This window comes from Opisthorchis viverrini (assembly GCF_000715545.1).
Source record: "Opisthorchis viverrini unplaced genomic scaffold opera_v5_260, whole genome shotgun sequence".
NCBI classification, from domain to species: Eukaryota; Metazoa; Platyhelminthes; class Trematoda; order Opisthorchiida; family Opisthorchiidae; genus Opisthorchis; species Opisthorchis viverrini.
The window spans coordinates 93,929-114,204 of NW_008751918.1; the positions used below are offsets into that span (position 1 = coordinate 93,929).

At 45.8% G+C, this 20,276-nt stretch overlaps 2 protein-coding genes across 2 annotated transcripts in view; one reads left to right on the plus strand and one right to left on the minus strand.

Annotated features, from left to right (window-relative positions):
- Window positions 1-20,276, plus strand: part of T265_09187 (hypothetical protein) — a gene marked incomplete at both ends in the record, with an annotated part of 75,374 nt that overhangs the window by 19,975 nt on the left and 35,123 nt on the right. The window contains 2 exons of the mRNA XM_009175199.1: window positions 3,875-4,767; window positions 11,009-11,118. Coding sequence (XP_009173463.1) covers window positions 3,875-4,767; window positions 11,009-11,118 — 1,003 coding nt within the window. The remainder of the gene's footprint in view (window positions 1-3,874; window positions 4,768-11,008; window positions 11,119-20,276) is intronic.
- Window positions 909-1,256, minus strand: T265_09186 (hypothetical protein; the record flags this gene model as incomplete). The annotated part of the gene is made up of 1 exon (XM_009175198.1): window positions 909-1,256. The coding sequence occupies one exon, from the start codon at window positions 1,254-1,256 to the stop codon at window positions 909-911; it is 348 nt and encodes a 115-aa protein (XP_009173462.1).

A 20,276-nucleotide genomic window follows, 5' to 3' on the forward strand; every position in this document is an offset into this window, starting at 1 on the left:
GACCTTCCCTGCTGAACCCCGTTGCATTTAGTGTTTGCGGTTGTTAGGTATGCCCAATGTCATTAGATTTACCTGAATTTGTGAGGCACTGTCTTGATATGTCTACTATTTACTGTTTTTGCCACTTTACGGAATTGCGAGTAGTGTGTTTTCGGACGTCAGTATTTGTTCACACAACGGAGATCCCTAAAGAAATACCCTCCCGAGAGGAGAGGGTATCCGTAAAGTGCTCGGATAGTGCTGTTGTGGATCTTCGAATGTTGTAATCTTGCTTGATAGACTGTTGTTCTTGTGCAAACTTGCCGAAATAATTTGTGTATACGCAACCTATTCTCAGCCAATGGTTTCGAAAATTCAGCAGTGTCCCTCCCATCTGACTTGTTCCTTTGATGATTGTAGCTGGTCCCGAAAATGCCATGCTTCTTGTTGTACGGCTAGAACTCTAAGTACCAATTGAACTTCTATTTGAGACGGCAAATCTATCATTGGATTTTACTGTATATAGCCTGCAAGGCATTTCGGCAGCTCGCAATCATCCGGGAGCTTGCAGCGGGTGTCCAGACGGCACACTTTCGAAAGGAACTTTCGTTGCCGTCTCCATAACAGAAAGGCTCAAATTGATCGCAAGAGGAGCGGACTTCATAATCGGTAGCTTTAGGTTCACTTGAACTCAGTTGTGCAACAGCATCAACAGTCGCTTCTAGCGCTAAAAGGAAGTCAAATGCCAGCCAGACTGCATCTAAAGATGCAGTGTTTGAAGTACATGGTTTCGGAAAAGCTGAAAAAACCTCATGAGTTATGGGGTCTTTATTCAAACAGGTGACTGCGCCAGTTGACGCGCAAAGTAAATGGGCGTATAGTTAGGCAATGAAAGAGATGACCTTTTACGTTTTGGACAGGCTTTCGTATTATCGTGTCGTATTATGTCGCCAACTATCACCGCCTGAGCCATTGATTTGATTTGATTGGACCCATTTTTCATCCCGCTGCAGATAAATGTGCCCCGGGTTCTCAACAAGCTCTCGAAACTCTGCCGGTGTGTATTTGCTATTCATATCCACTGTCTGTCCTAGATAATGGACTGATGCTGAGTGATTACCCATGTCGATGAGAGCTTCCGATAGCAGCGGAAAAGCACTGAAGCTGCAATGGCTCAATACGGTGGAGGAGGTAGCCAAACTGAGCTCATCGTGTTCCGTTGCCTGTCGGATCAGTGCATACGGTTCCGCGCAAATCATTTGGGTGCATTCTTTCATTATTTCTGTTAGATGAATTCCCACAGTGCGCTCTTAGATAAGGACTTAAATTCAAGTGGCACAGCGAGAAAGGGTATAGCAACGCGGATAGAAATTATCGGTTTATGCCTATTATGGACATGCCTTGGGGGCCTATATTTCGAAAGTACGGGTTGTCTGGCGTGACGGATTAATTAAATGAAGTCAAGGTTCACGTGCGTGTTAAAATACCTGGAGGAACGTGCAAATCACCCTCATGTGCATACTAATGGTGAACGGCCGATGTGCATCTTTTGGTCAGTAGCTGGGCTGTTCATCGGGTTTTAAGTGAAGATGGCTGTGCACTGCGATCAAGTGACACTGTCAGATGTAACGGCTGTCCGTTACCGTTTTACAGGGTCGTGCTTCTCAGTAGTTAACGTATTACCAAAGTGCATTCGACCTTGAAAGCGGTTAAACCTAAATTATTGGTTGATCCATCCGTGCAACTTTCGGTAGTAAATGGTCACTCCCCGTTTTTTTGCATTGCACATGTGCTAGCTGATTTTTTGAGCAAACGATAGCTCGAGTTGAGACGATTGATTCAAGTAACACTTAGCCCGCGGTTGGTATGTACGAGGAAAGAAAGGAAAGGAAGAACGTCCTAATTGGAGTGACGAGGCCAAAGTAGGTTTCGAACGGGGGTCAAGCAATACACATGCCCGTTTACTTGCGAGATGGTCACACTGCTGATCAGATGCTCGTGACCGAACGGTTTAGTCCTCTACAGTTAGCTGGGACGCCAAAGGTTTGATTCTCTTTGAAGGTCCATTGCCCATTGCTGATAGTTCCCAACAAGTATAAGACAGCTGTACGGTGATTCTTAGTTTTTCGACATAGATTGATGTCATCTGTAGGACGAAGCCCCAACTGTAATTTCCAAATTTCTCCATATTATCTTCAGAGAAAGCCTGAGACCTATGTTTGAGAAGTGCTTACAATCAAATAAGGTTTTACGGGGGTGTGGTTTCACGGTGCGAGAAATTCATTCTCTACAGGGTACTGGTTGATGCTTGATGCACTGAATATACGTAGGAACCGACAAACCGAGAATATTATTCACTGTGGTTCATCCATTAGGAAATCCCAGTGACAACTAGTCAGAGTGGTTCCTCCTGGAATGACCTGACATTCCGGGAGACCGACCAAAGTCCTGAATGGTGGTTGAGTTAAATATTTACTTTTCAGGAAATCTTATGTAAGTTTGTTTCAGGACGGTCAGATCCCTGAAAATGACTCCAGAATGCCCGAAGCCTGCTGAGACCATAAAACTTTACCAAAATATCTGTAGAGGAGCTGACAAGCATCCAGGCCATTCATTCAATTATCCGACAAATCAACTCAGCAACAGCCTGGATCGATGAAATTTGAAATTCAAATAGCGCGAGGTCTCTTGTAGCGGTTGTACTCGCCTGCAGCACAACCAGATACCCGTTTCCTAGTCACCTCGTTACTGACACCCTGACGCAGATGTCTGCTCATGTAAAGCCATGAATCGTTCAACTAGGGGTTATTGAACGCCACACAAGTTCACCACGCTACATACATTTAATTAGAGGCATGTAGAAGAAGCCTGAATAGGCACTCGCAAAAGCTGTTGCAATTACTCGGATAAAACCAGAATCAATGACTTGTAGGTGGATGCGGGTTCTCTGTAAATTTACTTCACAGCGCTAACATTTGAACAGTCCTCCTGTCCTGGTGCAATCATTGCGGTGAGTCTACAACAAAGTGGGACAGTACTGGACTTGGTTTTGCTACAATGAGAGCTCATCAGCCTATATTCTTGTCTGTACCGAGATTTGGACCCCAAACACATTTACGAGGTGAGCGTATTACCACTACTCCACCGGCGCACTATAGATCCTCCCGAGTTATCACATCCGAATAGGAGAACGTGCGTCTGGACAGTGTGAGTAGTTTGTCTAACGCATCAAACGACAATCAAGTAGCTGTCTGGTCGCTCCCTGGTCGACTCAGCTGTCAGTATCCTTAATACAGGTCTATGAATAAGTCACCTTCTACAAGTAAGCACATTTGTCAAGGAGGCACTTCCGTAACACATAGAGGTATTTCGCCGGGAGGAGGGTGCCATAGCAGGTCTTCCGACAGCGTTTCCAGAGGGACAAAAAACGAATTCCGGAGCACCCAACTTCCGGCGTACAAAGACTGGTAAGTTGATCGTGCCTTTAGCTTTGTACACTGGTTTATTCGTATTGCACAATCAATATAAATGGACAAATGATGTCCTCAGTTTTTGTTTCATTCTGTGTACTTCAATCCGTGAAAGTAACTGGATAACAAAGGAGCTTTGTACAGGTGCCTCACAGTCTACCTGAAAAAATACTAGCAAAATGCCGTCTCTCATCGCTATCCGAACCGAATCAGTGACGCTAATTCAATGCTGGTTATATTTCTGGGCGGCGAAACTCTTTAAGGACCCTGTTTTGCCAACTTTTGAATTTGAGCTGAGTAGTGGTGATGAAGCCGTCACTCTTATCTTTCTCGCCACCGTTTCTGTCGTTTATCTCTGAACCACCCAGCTTATTTGTAGGTTAATTTCAATAAGTGGGGCTAATATTCTTCTCTCTTATTTACAGGGACTGTTTACGATTTTGGCCTGGTCGATTCCTCGCAAAGGATTATGAACGCACACGTTCCAACCAATGCATTTCCGCTGTCCGCGGCAACAATGCTTGCTCCAGCCTTGAGCTGTGCTCTGGGAACAACACCGCTGAGTTTTGGTGACATCCTCACCCATCGGTCCCCAAAAACACAGGGGCTTCATGCAGTGGAATGTCCGAAACCAGCAAAACGTCAGACCCGAAATCCACGGTCCTTGGTTTGCGATGTTCAAATTGTAGATGCGGTACAGCAACGACTGACGCAAGTTCAACAACACCCACTCCTCGCGGACACGTTTCGTTCACCATCTACAGTCTCTGACGCTTTGCCATCACTGCATTCTTGTAACCCTACTTCGCGGGCGGGTGCAAGTTTTTCCTTACATTCTCTCGTAAACTCGTCCTTCAACTATCCGTCAACGACAAGCACCTTCGTGGACGGTGCTAATTGGCGTGATACACCTTGCACGACGCAGTTTCTCCCCACGAATTCCGTTGTGTCCTGCATGTCTCGTTCAGCCAACCCCAACACCAGTACGATTCCGAACTCATCCAGGGGCCTGAAACCTACGTATGATTACCACGCACCATCGCTTGCTTCATCTTTTGTAGACACTTTGCACATCCCACCCAGCACAGTAGTCTGTCGTCCCCTACACTCTTCTCCACCCAGATCTGTTGCTCAGGTCCCGGATCCCTTACCTGCGTCCACCTCCACAATGTTGAACGTGCCGGTAACAGCTCCTGTTGTTTGTCCAAGCTCCGGTTACTTGTCAACGTACACTGTGCCACAACCCCGTGTGTCGTGCAGCTCTCAGCATCTTAGTCCACCGCATCCCATTCAACAGAGTGTCTCTGGAGACCAGACAGTAAGATATTACTTTTTGCTCTACATTTGCAAGGGATATGTCCTCATCTAGAAAGTTCGGTGTGATGACGACAGTCCCATGCCTCCGGACAAGTAGTTGATCGGCCGGTCACTGCGACTTCAGTATATGACTGCTGCGTACCTTATCTGTTATTATCGATTCACTCTTCCTGAAATTTTATGAATAGAAGCGTAGGGAGTGGAAAGATCTTGCGGCTCGCTGAACCGTGAGGCAACTCTGTGTCGGTCCCTAGCTTCCTGCTCCACCCACTATTGGTATATCAAAAGGCACGGTAGTTCAGACCGCTTTTTATGGAGACAGCCATATTTATAGGGTGATCGCGGAATGTTCCACAATATCCTAATCTGCATGAGGGGGCGAGAAGCGTCAAGCCATAGATGCTCGATCCAGATTGGCGGATATTCTGACAAATCCAGACATGCCTTCGTTTAGTCCCTAGTCCGCACGTGACACATCCGTCCGATTGACGTGATGTTCGGTTGTTAAGAACGCCTGGCCTCCGGACAAAAATAGACTAGCGAAATGCTGGTCGAATGACCGCAGTCATTTGGTGGGATATACTAGAAGAAGCTAAGGAAAACTGGGACCACTTCATCTGTACACTTTATCGACTCATTTTGGACTGTTCTATCCATGTAGTAATGTCTGAACGTATAATGAATATCTTCAATGCTGTCCGAGGTGAATAAGCCACATGAAATTAACCAGTATCAAAAGGTTTTTCTGAAATCCCCCTCTGAGTTCAAATCCTCCACTGTTATTGTTCAAGACAGGCAGCGCGATATATCTCTATCTCACTATGTTAATCGGTTATACAAAGCAAGAGTTGTTTGGGTCGACGGTCACCAGTCCACGTCTAAATTAGTATTTCATCGCCTGTCAAGGCATAGGCCAAGGAGCATTTCCTCGGCTCACTGTAATATCTTTGCATATTGCAACCACTTGTGTATGCGCGAGGTCGCGTTCGGAGTGTACGGCTTTCAGGTCGGCTCTTTATAACCAGTTCTTCCTCCGGCGATGACCTCATAGAGATGCACATCTCTTTGCCAACACGGTGGTGTTTTCACATCATTGTCGCGGCGAACAGCATAACTTTATCTCGACCGCCTGCTGACTCTCCGTTAGCCTTTCTCACATAATTAACCGTTGAGGAGCGAGTGGAGCGAGTGTGTGGCCAGTGTACATCACTGAAGGCCGACCACCACGTCAAGGTGGCAGCTTTAGGTCGGGCTCTCTAGGTACACGCAAAACGCGCACACCTCGCGTAGACTTCGAAAAGCTCTTGAACCCAGAAATCAAGCAAACCTATCGGAACCGGCTCCTCCACCACATGTGTGTTGGTCTAATTTTGGATGACAACAATCACTAAGATAGATGTCGAAGACTTTGCTCAGTGCTGCGATTTCCGTATGGGTACAACTTACCAACATCATTCAAGCATTGTATATCTGATAGGACCGTTGCTTTGCTGAACGTCCAGCGACAGACTCCTGGTCGCACCCACAACTCAACCTCGCTCATCGTCCGACGCTAATTGAAACTGTGTCTGTGCAGCCTGGGAAGCCTGGTGGGTCCGAAAGCCTGATAAAACGGAAGAAGCGAAAATTGCCTGAACTCTTCAGATTCTCCGATTTGATTCGTTCAACAGGTTGTCGGAAGCCTCTTGTGAGTGAAGTTACTAAGGATGACTGGCTGTCGGATATCCAACAAAGAGGTACGTTTGGTCTGTTTGGCAGAATCTGGCTGGCCACGTACTACTTCCAATCCGTACTTTCAGTCTTTGACAAACATAGGCTATGGACACGATGCCCTCTTCAGGACCAGTACTTTAGTGTATTTCTATTTTTGAAGCTTATTGTACCCGTGGTCACGGTGAACTTAATAATAATAGTAATAAGGATAATAATCGTTCAGCTGTAGTGCCCTTTCGACGCCTAGCTGCCATGCAACCCGAGGGAAGCACGAGGGCTGGGATACTGTCAAGTTGCCCAAGCCTAGACAGGGGAAGTCGAGAGGCAGAGGTCCTGTTCGAATCACGAACTTTCCGGTCAGTAAATTCGCGCGCTAACCACTTGAGCCATCTCGCCTCCACGATGAACTTTCACCTGCTGCGCTCGCGAACGACAGTGTCTTTCTCGGCTAGTGTCTGTCTGGCCCATTTGCGTCTAATCAGGAGAAAGTCCCAAATAACTGAGCTGAGTGAGCTATTGTTGTTNCAACACGGTGGTGTTTTCACATCATTGTCGCGGCGAACAGCATAACTTTATCTCGACCGCCTGCTGACTCTCCGTTAGCCTTTCTCACATAATTAACCGTTGAGGAGCGAGTGGAGCGAGTGTGTGGCCAGTGTACATCACTGAAGGCCGACCACCACGACCAGGTGGCGTGTGTCATATATATATATATATATATATATATATATATATATAATGATCAGCATGACGTTATTGTCGTTCCCCAGTAGGGAAACGCCAGTTAGCGTTCTAAATCCAACACTACTGAGGAATGAATGTCATGCGTGCCGGTCTTTGAAAGTACTTCTTATTACATCTTGAGTCCAAGATTAATCGACCCCCAATTTAATTATCCGATGAGCTCAGACATCATGCTATTGCGTTAAGATATCAAGTGACCGGGACATATCTAAACACTCATGGTTGAGGATGGTTAATTCACTGTAAAAGATATCCTTTTGTCTACTTATGTTTGGTTGGTCTGTAGGCAGAAGAGTTAAACAACGAACAGCTGATATTTTCGTTAGTTCAGTTTTTTTATGGAAGATAACAGGCTTTTGTCCAATACGACCGTTTGCGAGCATTCAAACAAGTAGGAACGACCAAGCTCGGGAACTGAACCACTGCGGGCGCAACTCATTGCAGCAGCTGCACAGTCGCTCGACGTTCGTTTTCAATACAGTCCAGATCACGAAGCCTCCTCAAGCTTGACTACTTTAAGTAGATTTGGCATTACTTTGCGGAGGCACAACAAGCACCTACCGATAAATCATTTAGAGCACATATCAGAGGAGCTTATTTCTTGACTAGCACAATAAATTTTACAGGAAAGACGCGGGCGAGGTCTTAAAGGTGGAGGACAAATGGTGAGCGTTGGCAATGGCGTTAGACTGGGACGTATCCAGTTGCAATCCACAGAAGGTCGAACGTCAAATGGAGAAATATTGTAATAAAGATGTGAGGCGTCAACAATAGCCTAATTTTGCCTTCCTGCCCCATCGCATTTAATATACAAGAAGTCTCCGTGTGACGGACTGTGTGGTGTGAAATTATTTGTATTCATTAAGTCTGGTTGTATGTGGTTTAATTTACTGTTTGGTCACCGAAACTTAGACGATAGGTCGATTAGAACCTTAAACTGAAACCTCAGTTGAAAAGCTTGTCCCTGAGCAGCATTGGTTAGCGTAAAACTTCCAGAGTGATGCATTTTTCCATGGAGGAAGTCCAACCCTCAACTTACAGGGCGAAGAGGCTACCTTAGTCAGATCTACATAACTAACTACGATGACAGATCCTGTGAGTGCGATACGGGCGCCTTTATAGCCTTGACTAGTTAAGTGGGATGTGCGGCGCACGCATTAATGTGATTACTAAGCCTGATCGACACCACATGCACCTATACGCACTCACTCCACACACTTGTCTGCTCCCTCAGATCTTACTGGATCTGTCGCGCCTCTAAATAAGGGCAGCCGTCACGCATTGAATATTCTGTTTTGGGCATCTTTTACTGAACACAGCAACAGACACAGACACAATCAGGCTCGCATTTCGGGCGGTTGCGTCTACATACACAGGGCCATAGCTATACTCGTGTGTTGAAATAAATTCTTCTAGACGTAGTGCGAAGTGGGCTTGCCGAACCCAGTACGTTTATGTTATGATCCTTTCGAACTAGGACCAGCCACAGAGTGCAACACATTTGTTCCCTGCTGCAGCCAATGAATGACCTCTTGTAAATATTCGATTATTGTGAAACATTACCTAGTCACCCACTCCATATCCGTGTACGCAGTTATCATAGGTCAGTCACCTGCCTTTTCCTTTCGACATGAATAGAGGACTTGGTGCAGTCGTAGTAGAGTACGACATCCGCGGTCTATGGCGTTGGCAGCACACAGACAGCCGATGGCGTTATTTTATTTCGAAACACGCTGCAACAGGATCCGAAGTGTGAGCGTAGGCGTACTGCGTCAGCTACTATTGTAGCCTGCTATGTTGGAGCAACAAGCAGCCTGAATTAGACCTGGAAACGTCAACCCCAGAACGTGTGTCAGTTCAATACTTGGGACACGCTATGCAGTATTCTTTACTCAAATTTAAAAATTTTACCTCTAAAAGAGTTGTGCGATTTTGTCATGACTGAGTGGATCGAGATGTTTGAATTCACTTGTTCTCCACAGTGTGAGGATTTTACCCGCCAGTCTTAGTTGGCCCGATAGTTTAGAACAGTTCTTTTTTGGGATTGACGTCAGTGTTTTGGGCGATTGTTGTTGCGTAAAATTTCGCTTTTTCGGAAACTCAGTAGTTTGTGAATGCCTGCTGACTAATGACAAAAATAATATTGGTTCCGAGTGGTTTGCCACGGGAACTTTCCAAAAAAGTGCATTCTCGAAGCGCATGCTGCCTTACACCCGTCCAACTTGATTTCACACCAAAAATTGAGCCACTTTCGATCACAGCTAGACTGTCACAGTCAGATGGCAAGCTCACTTTCGGTAGTCTCGTCATCAGTGAGTAGCATGTATCCACGATCTTTGTGTATTATATCGCCTTCCCTGCTGTCAGTACCAAGCATCTCTTGCCTTTGCAGTTTCACTGAGGTGATAATTAAACTCCACGTTTCGTCTGCAGCCATCGTCTCTACGGACAGCACAAGGTTCCGAGGTTAAAGCTGACCCACGATGATGGCGGTTTGTTTGCGTTCCACCTGGACCAAATATCTAGTCCGGCGCCATCATCTGATGCATGTTGTCAGTGTCCGTTTACTCATTAGTTAATCCGGACGGTGACTTGTTAATCTGGTGAATTCAAGAAAGTCATTTCGTTATGGCGTGATAGAATGCATGTTTTGAACTCACGCAGAAAAAGGCAATCTATCGTAGTGTTTCCCCGCACCTATCTTTCAGCTTTTCGCTTCGCAGGCTCTTTTAGCCCCCTTTTCTGTGGAAAACTTCACATCAACGTATTGATAAGGTAGTATGACGTATGACAGCGACGGGGGCGAGATGGCCCAAGTGGCTAGAGCACGAATTTACTGACCGGAAGGTCCGTGGTTCGAATCCAACCTCTGCCCCTCTACTTCTGTCTAGGCTTGGGCAACCTGGCAGTATTCCAGCCCTCGTGCTTCCTTCGGGTGGCATGGCAGCTAGGCACCGGAAGGGTGCTACAGCTGAACGCTTTCTTTTCATACAATAATACAAGAGAGAGGGAGGACGCGTAAAATTAGCAGAACTTTCTGGAAACACCTCTTATGCTTTGGTCGGCATGCTGGGGCTTCGCCGCCTTTTACAGTGAAAAATGACGCCCGGGATTGGTGTCGCACCCGTCAAAGACCTCTAATCTGTTGGGATTATAATGAGGCGTCTTAAGTACTAGGTTACTTTTTGGAGCATTCATTCAACCGAAAAAAACTCACAGTAAAGTTTAAACTCCTCTACGTACGGGGACCACCTGACCATAAGTGACCCTTCTTGTGGAGCAGTTTCTCTTCAGAAGCGTGCATTCGTAACTTGCCTTCAGAATGATATTGCATTCGGTAATGAAGATATTACAGGAAGGTTAGTGGATTCCAGCTGAATGGAGAGGGAGGCGTAGCTGTTCACCTTGGCTAATTTCTATATATGCTAATCCTGTATAGTATTTGTGACTGGTTTTTGACTTATTTGTATAAAATGAGACCATCCCTTTTGCACTTAAAATTTTTCCTCCGTCCCTGTAATAACTAGGCAGTATGTTATTCGTTCATGCTCGACGATGAGTGGTAGCATTTTGCAATTTATTCTGTTCAGATGGATAGGAAACCCTCTCAGTGCGAGGTCATTATGCATTCGGTCCTCATGTCTCATATTCCTCTCGGCCGCAAGACTAGCCTAATTTCCACCTAGTTGGACATCGTTCGTGTCAGTTGTTCAGTTACTTAACTGTTAATTATCGTAACCTTTTCCTTTCCTGATTCTGTTAACTTCTCTTCAATAATTCTGCAGATCAAACCATCAAAAGAACCCCTTCCTTGTATAAACATGCGGCACGCGAATGTTCTGCGCTACCCCAAGTACACCAACCGGAAAAATTCGGGATTCGATCGACGGCTAAAGTGAGTATGACCTACCACCAATAAGTGACTATATTCCCACCCTCTGTTCTGCTCGATTCTATACCTCCGTTTCCTATGGAACATGAGATCACCAACCGATTGCGATAGATTCAACAGTAAAATTCCAAACGATAGCCGTCCCAGCTATGGTAACCGTTTTCGACGGGTTTTCTGAAATTCACGCCATGAACTTCAGGAAGTGGATTTCCAACTTTCCGATAGAACTCGTATTTTCCTTAACACTTGCCACTCTCAGTGATAAATTTTGTTTGGTGTTAGGTTACCGATGCATTCGTGCCCAACTGTTTGGAGAAGCTACTATCGATTGGTCCCATAAACAAGTCCTTTAGAGGCCGTTTCACTGCATCGGACTTTGATATCGGTTCTCTGGAAGAAAACAACTTAAGAGTTGTGTCGTAGTTCGATTGAAATGTTTCTCCCTGAATTTCCGCAGAAGATTTATAGTCAAAGAAAACTGTGTTACATCGGGAAAACCCAAACCTGAACACAAACACCTGGCTGAATTGAATCAGTGCGCATTACGTTGGCACTTGAGGGTAGAGTTTGCAAGGGTTTTGGAAAACGGAGATTGGCAGACATCCCCCTAGATGGGCTTTCCTAGGCGAAGACGTGTGAAACGTAGGGTTACGTTATACAATGGGTTGAAGAGGCGGGCGTCACTGTCCAGAGATAGGCGGAGGGCCGGAAGAGGCTGACACTAATAAACCTATCTCATTGTGCCACTGGCAAAATAGAGTAAGAGGAGGAATATCCTGATGTCGAGAGTTTTTGCGGTATGTCGAGCAGTGAAATGTGTAATTTTATTCTGAGTCTCAGTGCAGTCGAATGTGAGATGAGTGTCCCCACCTCTATAATGACACCAGCGTTCAGGAGTGGGGGAAACTGAGGAGTTGAGCATAATTCCATTATTCCTGTTCCTTCAATGTCAATGTTTTAAAGATCCGTGGTTCGAATCCGATCTCAGCATCCTGACTTCCCCTGTTTCTGGTTGGGCAACTTGGCAGTATCCCAACCCTCATGCTTCCTTCGGTTGGCATGGCAGCTAGGGGGCTACAGTTGAACATTAGTCAATGGCTCATCTATTGACAAAGAACATTTTGAGTGGCTGTTTGCCTTCTGGCTCATACATCCCCATAGCATCGAAATGTGTCTGTTACCTCGGTTGTCTGACTCCCAGTATATTCGCAGGAAGCAGGAGCAACAATGCCCAGTGCACCAGTGGTTTAGAACTTAAGTCCCAAGTGGTTCAGATCTAGTCAGATGGTGCAGTGACAGGTTAATGTGCTACTCAGTTCTGCAATCCATCTCACTGATAGCTTTACTGTCACCATCCACTCGACCTCCACAGAAACCAAATAGGCTGCCCGGTTGTATTGTTTTGTGCTCTCTGTTCACTTGTTGGAATGACGTACATGATCTATCCGGGCACTATAAATCGTATGTCTTCCTAGGTGCTGTGCGATTCCGTCGTAGTCATCTTATCTAATGTTCATTAACCAATCTTGTCTTTCCTCTACTCCTGTTCTTTTGCAATGTGTACAATTACAAGAAAGCGTATTATTTTTGGTCGTTCTATCGGTGTTCTGTAAAACAGGACTGGCTATCGATGAATTGAAATCAGTGCGGTTGAACAAACAGTTTATCGTAATTCTTTCAAAACATAATCATACTGAACCGAACGTGGACAACTCATTCTTGAAAAGAATACGTTCACAGTGTCACTGGAATTATGGAACACTGAGTTCTGTTAGGTCAGCACATTCATGAACTTGACGAAAATCGAAGTTACAAGACGTGAATTGCTTCCCCAAGTTACGAACACAAAACTCTTGCGCATGAATGACATCGTAACAACGGGAAGGAGACAGCGCAAACACATTCCGCTTTCAGAAGAAGGTGGGAGTTCACCGGTTTCTAGATGTATTGATGTAGCAAATCAACTTTGCATATCTGTTGGAACGGCATGTCCGTACCAATACGGATTTTGCAGAAGCACACAGTTTCTGTTTCCGACTGCGTAAAATTATAAGAAGGACAAACCAGAAATCTACCTTGCGAGCGATGGCATCCTGTTGTGTTTGACCGCCTATCATGTCGCTTTTTAAGTTCCGTTGAAACTGACTTAGAAACTGTTTAGTGGTGTTTTAAAAATACCTCAGTCATTTGTACTAACGTAAATGCCACTACAACTGCAAGCAAGCTTATGATTGTCACACGAGGCGGAGTGATCAGTCAAACTAGTTTGCAACGTGATCCCTTTGGTTACAGGGACTAACCACAGTTTAGCTGCTTTATACGAGTGGGCTTACTTTTCTGTTTGATTTGTTTGACGCATCGTTGTTCGTGAATCCTGGCTACGCAATGTTCTCTTTTCTGTTGCTAATGACGAACTGGCTAGATACTGTGCTAGCTAAATCGTGCACAATAAATTCCTGGATAGTTACGGCTATTAGTTTCTACCAGCAACTCTCCTCCCTCGGTAGTCAACTTGTTGCACAAATAATTCTGTCTCAGCGAAACATCTTTTTCACTAAACCTGCAAGGGACGTTGGTTTTTTTAGCCATTATTAGATTGCACGGTATGCTATACTGATTCTCAGTATAGTTGGTTACGATTGTCACTGATTGCACGACCACCAGTTTTATGAATATTTATCGGGTATCACTCATCCCTACCATACGTGGGGGAATACACATTTTCTAGCCCATTTCTTTGGTTCAGAGTTGGACAGTAGATCACTGATCATAACTCGTTTGGTGTAGGACACTATCTCCTCCGACTGAGGCAGTCGGTTGTAGTTACCGAGCTGCACCGACTATCAATGCTGCAGGTGCACGCAATATACTTAAGGTTGCCCACCAACTAAAAGTAACCGTGTCCTAACAAGGCACTAAAGGGATAGTGTTAGACATCTCGGAACGTGAAGAAGGCGTTTCTTTCATATGTTTAATCGTCTGTCGTGCTGTCTTCAATTTACAAAACTAATTATCTCGGCTTTTGTGCTCCCGAGATAGCGAATATCGCCTTCGCACTACCTTTTCTTGTCGTCTCTGCCACACCGTCTGGTACCATACATTAATCGCTAATTGGTCGGAACACCGATTGATTGGGCTTGACATAAGACTGTCATATACACGCTGCTACCATATGCTGCCTGTATAGCACTTTTAAGCTGCATACGGCCTTCACAGACAAGTACACTCGACTCATCGGACGATCCACCCAGGCGCAGACGTCCGGCTAGTGATTGCGTGCGCATATTTCATCGGGTAATGAATAAAGTATGTACATAATGTATATTATACACTATATTGGTAAAACAATGCAAACAATATAGGTAACTGGCTGACATCTTCCTCAAAGAATGCTCTCTGTCGCTCACAAAAGTTGCTCATTCGGTTTACGCTGCATACTATTTAGGTGTCACGCGCGCGATCATGTTTATTCTCAAAGGCACGCCTGTTTGGAGTTCCGACAATGGCCTTGTGCCTCGTGCGTTTTTCGTCTCGCTATTCCAGGGTTGTTTCGTTTGTGACTAGCCTACCTGTCTACCTATCCACATCCAAATGCGGAGGCGGACACAAGACAAATGTATCACACGCAAACTTTTTTTTGGCTTTCCGTAGATGTGGCTTGCGATGTTATGGCCAACAGATACTCACAAACGTCTGGTCTTGACTTTTCATCAGAATGTCAAGGTTATTTTTGTCCACTTCGACACTCAATTATAGTTTTGTTTCGCAGTATCGGGATGTTGTACGCTACCACTCTGTGTGTGATACGGTTATTTATTTCATTTTTAACAACACAGCTGCTGAGCTCAAACTTTTACATGTTTGTTTGTGCCATGGAAAGATGTATAATTGAAATTATAAGTTATGTACAGCATACAACACAGTGTCGTACAGCTTCAGTGCAACGTATGAACCTAGTTCGCATGACTTGACCTTCAAAAGTCTACCTATTCCAGTAATAGCGGGTAACTTGACCCATCCATATGTGTAGAAGCATGCGAGAAAATGTTTATCCTCAATAAAACTGCTTCAGGACGTGATGCTTTTACAACCTTAGCTCGCTCAGGTAATCGAAGCAAAGTCTTTATCCCCACTGGGTTACTGCAACTCCCTCCCACTCCAAATTTACGTAGCGTTCGTTCTATTCCATCTCACAGACCACCAGCCGCTTGTGTAGCAAATGTGTCTGTAATGCGTGTAACGAGACACTTATTTTGATGTGTATTGGACGTGAATCGGCATATTCCTCGTTGCGAGGGGAATTCATGCATTGGACGTACCTCCAGTTATTTTTACTTGGATATAGTGGTGCTCTTTCAAACCAAATTTACTAGTCTAGAAACAGTCTCTTGGGTGAGGCCAAGGTGACCAAACTTGCTTACGTGAAAAGTACACTTCTTTGCGCAGTGAACCTTCGCGGCTTCAATGCACATACTAGTTACTTCTGGGGACTAATCATAGTGATCCTTTTTAGGACATTTTCGTTCACCGCACTATATACTCAGATACCCACACTGAGCTAATGCAAAATCCAATATACGTATAGTGTAAAGTGAAGTAGAACCCTGGACGGTGAACGGTTACTTCTGTAATCATAGTGATCCTTTTTAGGACATTTTCGTTCACCGCACTATATACTCAGATACCCACACTGAGCTAATGCAAAATCAAATCCACGTATAGTGTAAAGTGAAGTAGAACCCTGGACGGTGAACGTGGAACCACCTACGGCCTTGGAGGTTTACGACTGCATACGTTCTCTCAAGCGCCACCGAGCTCCTGGTCCGGATGACCTCCCACCCGCACTGTTCAAAGACGGCGGTGAAGTCCTCAGTCAGCGCTTGTCCGATCTGTTTGCTTGCATTTGGGAAAAGGACTCTATCCCAGACAACTGGGGAGAATCGGTGATAGTGCCCATTTTAAAAAAAGGGGCGCGTAGTGAGTGTGGTAACCACAGGGGGATCAGCTTGACCCCGGTTGTAACGAGACTGTTGGCGTCAATTGTGCTTCAACGCCTTACGGTGGCTCGCGAAATACTGATTCGGGAACAGCAAGCGGGATTCCGGCCTGGTAGGGGTTGCGTTGACCAAATCTTCACACTGCGTCAGGTGCTAAAACAACGCCATACGTATAAGCGACCCACGATTCTAGTATTCCTGGATTTCCGAGGCGCATTCGACTCGGTTGATCGGTCTGTTCTTCTTGAGACGCTTGCCCACCAAGGAATGCCCCGGAAGTTTGTAAACATAATACGTTCTTTGTATTCTCAGACTTCCGGACGTGTGAGAGTGTACGGAGAGCTCTCCAAAAGCTTCCGCACACAAAGCGGTGTCCGTCAGGGATGCCCACTCTCTCCATTCCTTTTTAACTTTGTGATCGATGAAATAATGAGACGAACGCTGGAGGGTCTCCAAAACCCTGGTGTTCAAATAGCCAGTGAAGAAAACCTTGTCGATCTGGAATATGCAGACGACATCGTTCTCATGTTCGAAGAGGAGGAGAAGGCGCAAGTATTCTTGGATGAACTGACCAAAGTCATCCCGTCCTTTGGTATGCATTTTGCACCCACAAAGTGTAAGGTCATGCTTGTGGACGTGCAGTCACTGAACACGCCCCTTACAATCCAGGGAGAGGTACTGGAAGTTGTGGAGCGTTTTACGTACCTTGGAAGTTGTATTAGTTCTGATTGCAGTGTGACAGATGAGGTGAATGCACGAATCTGCAAGGCTCGGGCCGCGTTTGCTAACTTGAGACACCTATGGCGTCAGAATGGTTTATCCCTGAATCTGAAGGGACGTGTGTATCAAGCTACAGTACGGGCTGTTTTGTTGTATGGCTGTGAGACTTGGCCTATTCGAGCAGCAGACCTGAGACGTCTTCAGGTGTTCGACAATCGTTGTCTCAGAACCATAGCTCGCCTGGGTTGGTGTCGACGAATCTTTAACGAGGTAGTTAGAAAGCGCGTTTTCGGTTGTGCGACGGGGAGTTCCATTGAAGAGTGTGTCCAGCACCAGAAGCTGCGTTGGTTTGGACGTGTGTTGCGTATGCCGAACCATCGTTTGCCGAAGAGAGTGCCACTTTCCATACCCAATTCAGAATGACGTAAACAGAGAGGTGGCCAACCCTTGACTTGGTAGAGGAGTATGAAGGAGATCACGAAACGCTTGGGTGCTGTCGGTGCTACTCGCCTTCGAGGATGGGAACGACGTGTTCCTCACTGTGCCTGGTTGGAGACACTACAAGATATGGCTGCCAACCGATGTCAGTGGCGTTCTTGTTGTCAGTTTCTATCCAGATTGCCTGAGTGAATGTCTGAATGTGTAGGCACTTCGGAATGATTGTGATAAGCTAGCACTAGGTCCCTTCTTCGTCCACCTTCATTCTTTTCTTTACAGTAAGGCTTTCAATTAAGTCAGTGTTGAACGCTGATGTCATGCTCTCTCTCTCTCTCTCGATCGTGATGATGATGATGATGTAGTGGAGACCATGCGGTCCCCATCCAAGAAGGCGAATATCACCGACAACATCGAAACTTTTCGTAATCTTTCACACCACCACATCTGCTTCCGCTACTCCGGATTGGGCAAGGAAACAGCACTTTCTTAGGCAAACGATGTTTCCGAATACAAGATACATGCTAGACACATCCTTTAAAGGGAGTCCCCAATGCACAACCGAAAACCCTCTTCCTAAGTGCCTCATTACGGATTCGCTGACACCAACCCGCATGAGCTAGGACTTTGATACAACGGTTGTCGAAACCTGATATATTAGTTCCGCTGCTCGAACAGGCCAAGTCTCACATCAACAGAACAAAACATCCCGTACTGTAGCCTGATACAGATTTCCGTTGAATTTCAGGTATATACCGCTTTCACGCCATAGGTGTCTCAAGTTAGCAAATGCGACCCGATCCCTGCAGATTCTTGCCTTGAATTAATCTACCGCACTACAATTAGCACTAATACAAGCTCGAAGGTGCGTGAAGCGCTCCACAACCTTGAGTATCTCTCCTTGGGTTGTAAGTGGCGTGTTTAGTGACTGCATATCCTGAAGCTTGACCTTACATTTTATGGGTGCGAAATGTATGCCGAAGGATGGGATGACTTTGGTCAGTTCAGTCAAAAACACCTGCGCCTTCGAACGATGTCTGCATATTCCGTATCGACAAGGTTTCTGCCACAGCTATTCGAACACCAGGGTTTTGGAGACCCTCCAGCGTTCGTCTCATTTTTTATCGATCACGAATTTAAATGGGAATGGAGAGAGTGGGCAACTCTGGCGGACACCGCTTTGTGTACGGAAGCCTTTCCTTGTGCTCTGACAGTTCTGGAAGTCTGAGAACACCAGGAACATTGTGTGTTCACAGACTTCCGGATCATCATTTGATGGGCGTGTCCAGGAGAGCAGACTGATCAACCGAGTCGAATGCCCCTTGGAAATCCAGGAGTACTAGAATTGTGGGTCGTTTGTACGTATGACGTTGTTTAACTAGCACCTGGTAGAATGTGGAGGCCGGAATCCCGCTTGCGATTCGAGTCTGTTTAGCGAACCAACATAAGGTGATAATGCACAAGTGACTTCAATAATCTTCTCCCTATGGTGATCACACTCACCACGGGCCCCTTTTTTCAAAATGGGTGCTATCACTGACTCTTCCCGGTTGTCTGGGACAGTCTCTTTTTCCTGAATGCGGGCAAACAGATCAGGCAAGTGCTGACCGAGGACTTCACTTTCATATCTGAACAATGTGGGTAGGAGGTCGGTGCTTCTTGAGAGAACATAAATCTCAAAAGCTGTAAGGGTCCGACTGAGTGGTAGCAGATGGCCATAATAGTCTTTGTTCACTGGTTGGTCCAGTGGTCGAGGTGTTCTTCAGTGAAAATGGTCGCACCACTTTGATTCTCGCTGGTTTCACTCATAGGTCTTTTTTGGTGTTTGGTCACACGTTGGTCCAGGGTCGAGGTGTTCTTCAGTGAAAATGGTCGCACCACTTTGATTCTCGCTGGTTTCACTCATAGGTCTTTTTTGGTGTTTGGTCACACGGACCATCTGAAATAATCTTCGGGTTTTCCCAGTTTTCTGATCCTGTTCCATTTCCTTAGCCTTCGGGGTTCATCAGGCTCCACATTCGGTGTGTGCGCTCACCTTCACTTGACTTGATAATTGTTTAGCCGAATTATGTTCAGAACCGCCTGGGATATTTCTCCGTGATTCATTCAGTGGCACTGTTCAATCTGATATCCAGTGCTGGACGGGCCAGGTAGCGAGGTGCCGCAGACAAAACTCCCAGCACTGTGTACGAGATGGCGATCTCCTTCCAAGATGAGTCCACGTCTGATAGTGGACAGTTGGAAAAGACTAGAAGTCGATTCTGCTGAATTCATCTAACATCCAGATCTGCCAATTTCGCAGTTGTCAGGCTATTTGTACGCACTTAAGCGACCTGCAAAACAAGCAGAGAAGCGTCTCTGGTCAAACGCATGGTCGAAATTCACAAATCTGTTCCAAATCCGGCATTCGTTAGTTATTCATCCGTCGGTATCTGATCTCACTGCGAATCATATGAGTTCGTAACCGGAACGTCGTTGGAGGATACCATATAACCAAGGGACTTCGGTTATCTCCGCGTAAAACATCTGGAGCAATCGTTTACGGTTGTCCGTAAGTACCGAGTCCAATCCATGTCGACCACCTGATTGAACATCAGGTTCGATAAACCTATTCACTTGTGCACTGAGTTCTTCGGCAACCACAACGATATCTGTGCTTTTAGTTTGTCTCAACAGGACATCCATGGTGTCATTAACATGTCTTCAGTGGTGTCAGAGCTACAGCCTGTTGATGCGTAAGCAGACAGCTGTCTTATTCCCGCTTGTGAGACTCCTTCACGGACTTTGCCAGACAAGTCCTACAATCAACGGGTATCCAGTCAAGCAAGGATACTTCCGCCCGGTGACTTGAGGCGATACCAAACCCTGCACCTCGCTGCAGCAGCCTCCGGATCACCATATGTGCGCAGAGGGAAGCGAGTGAAGAGTGATGGGTCTGTTAGCCCAACCACTGTGCTTGCATCTTGAATTCTTGTTTCTGAGACACAGCACATATCATTGCCAAGCGAG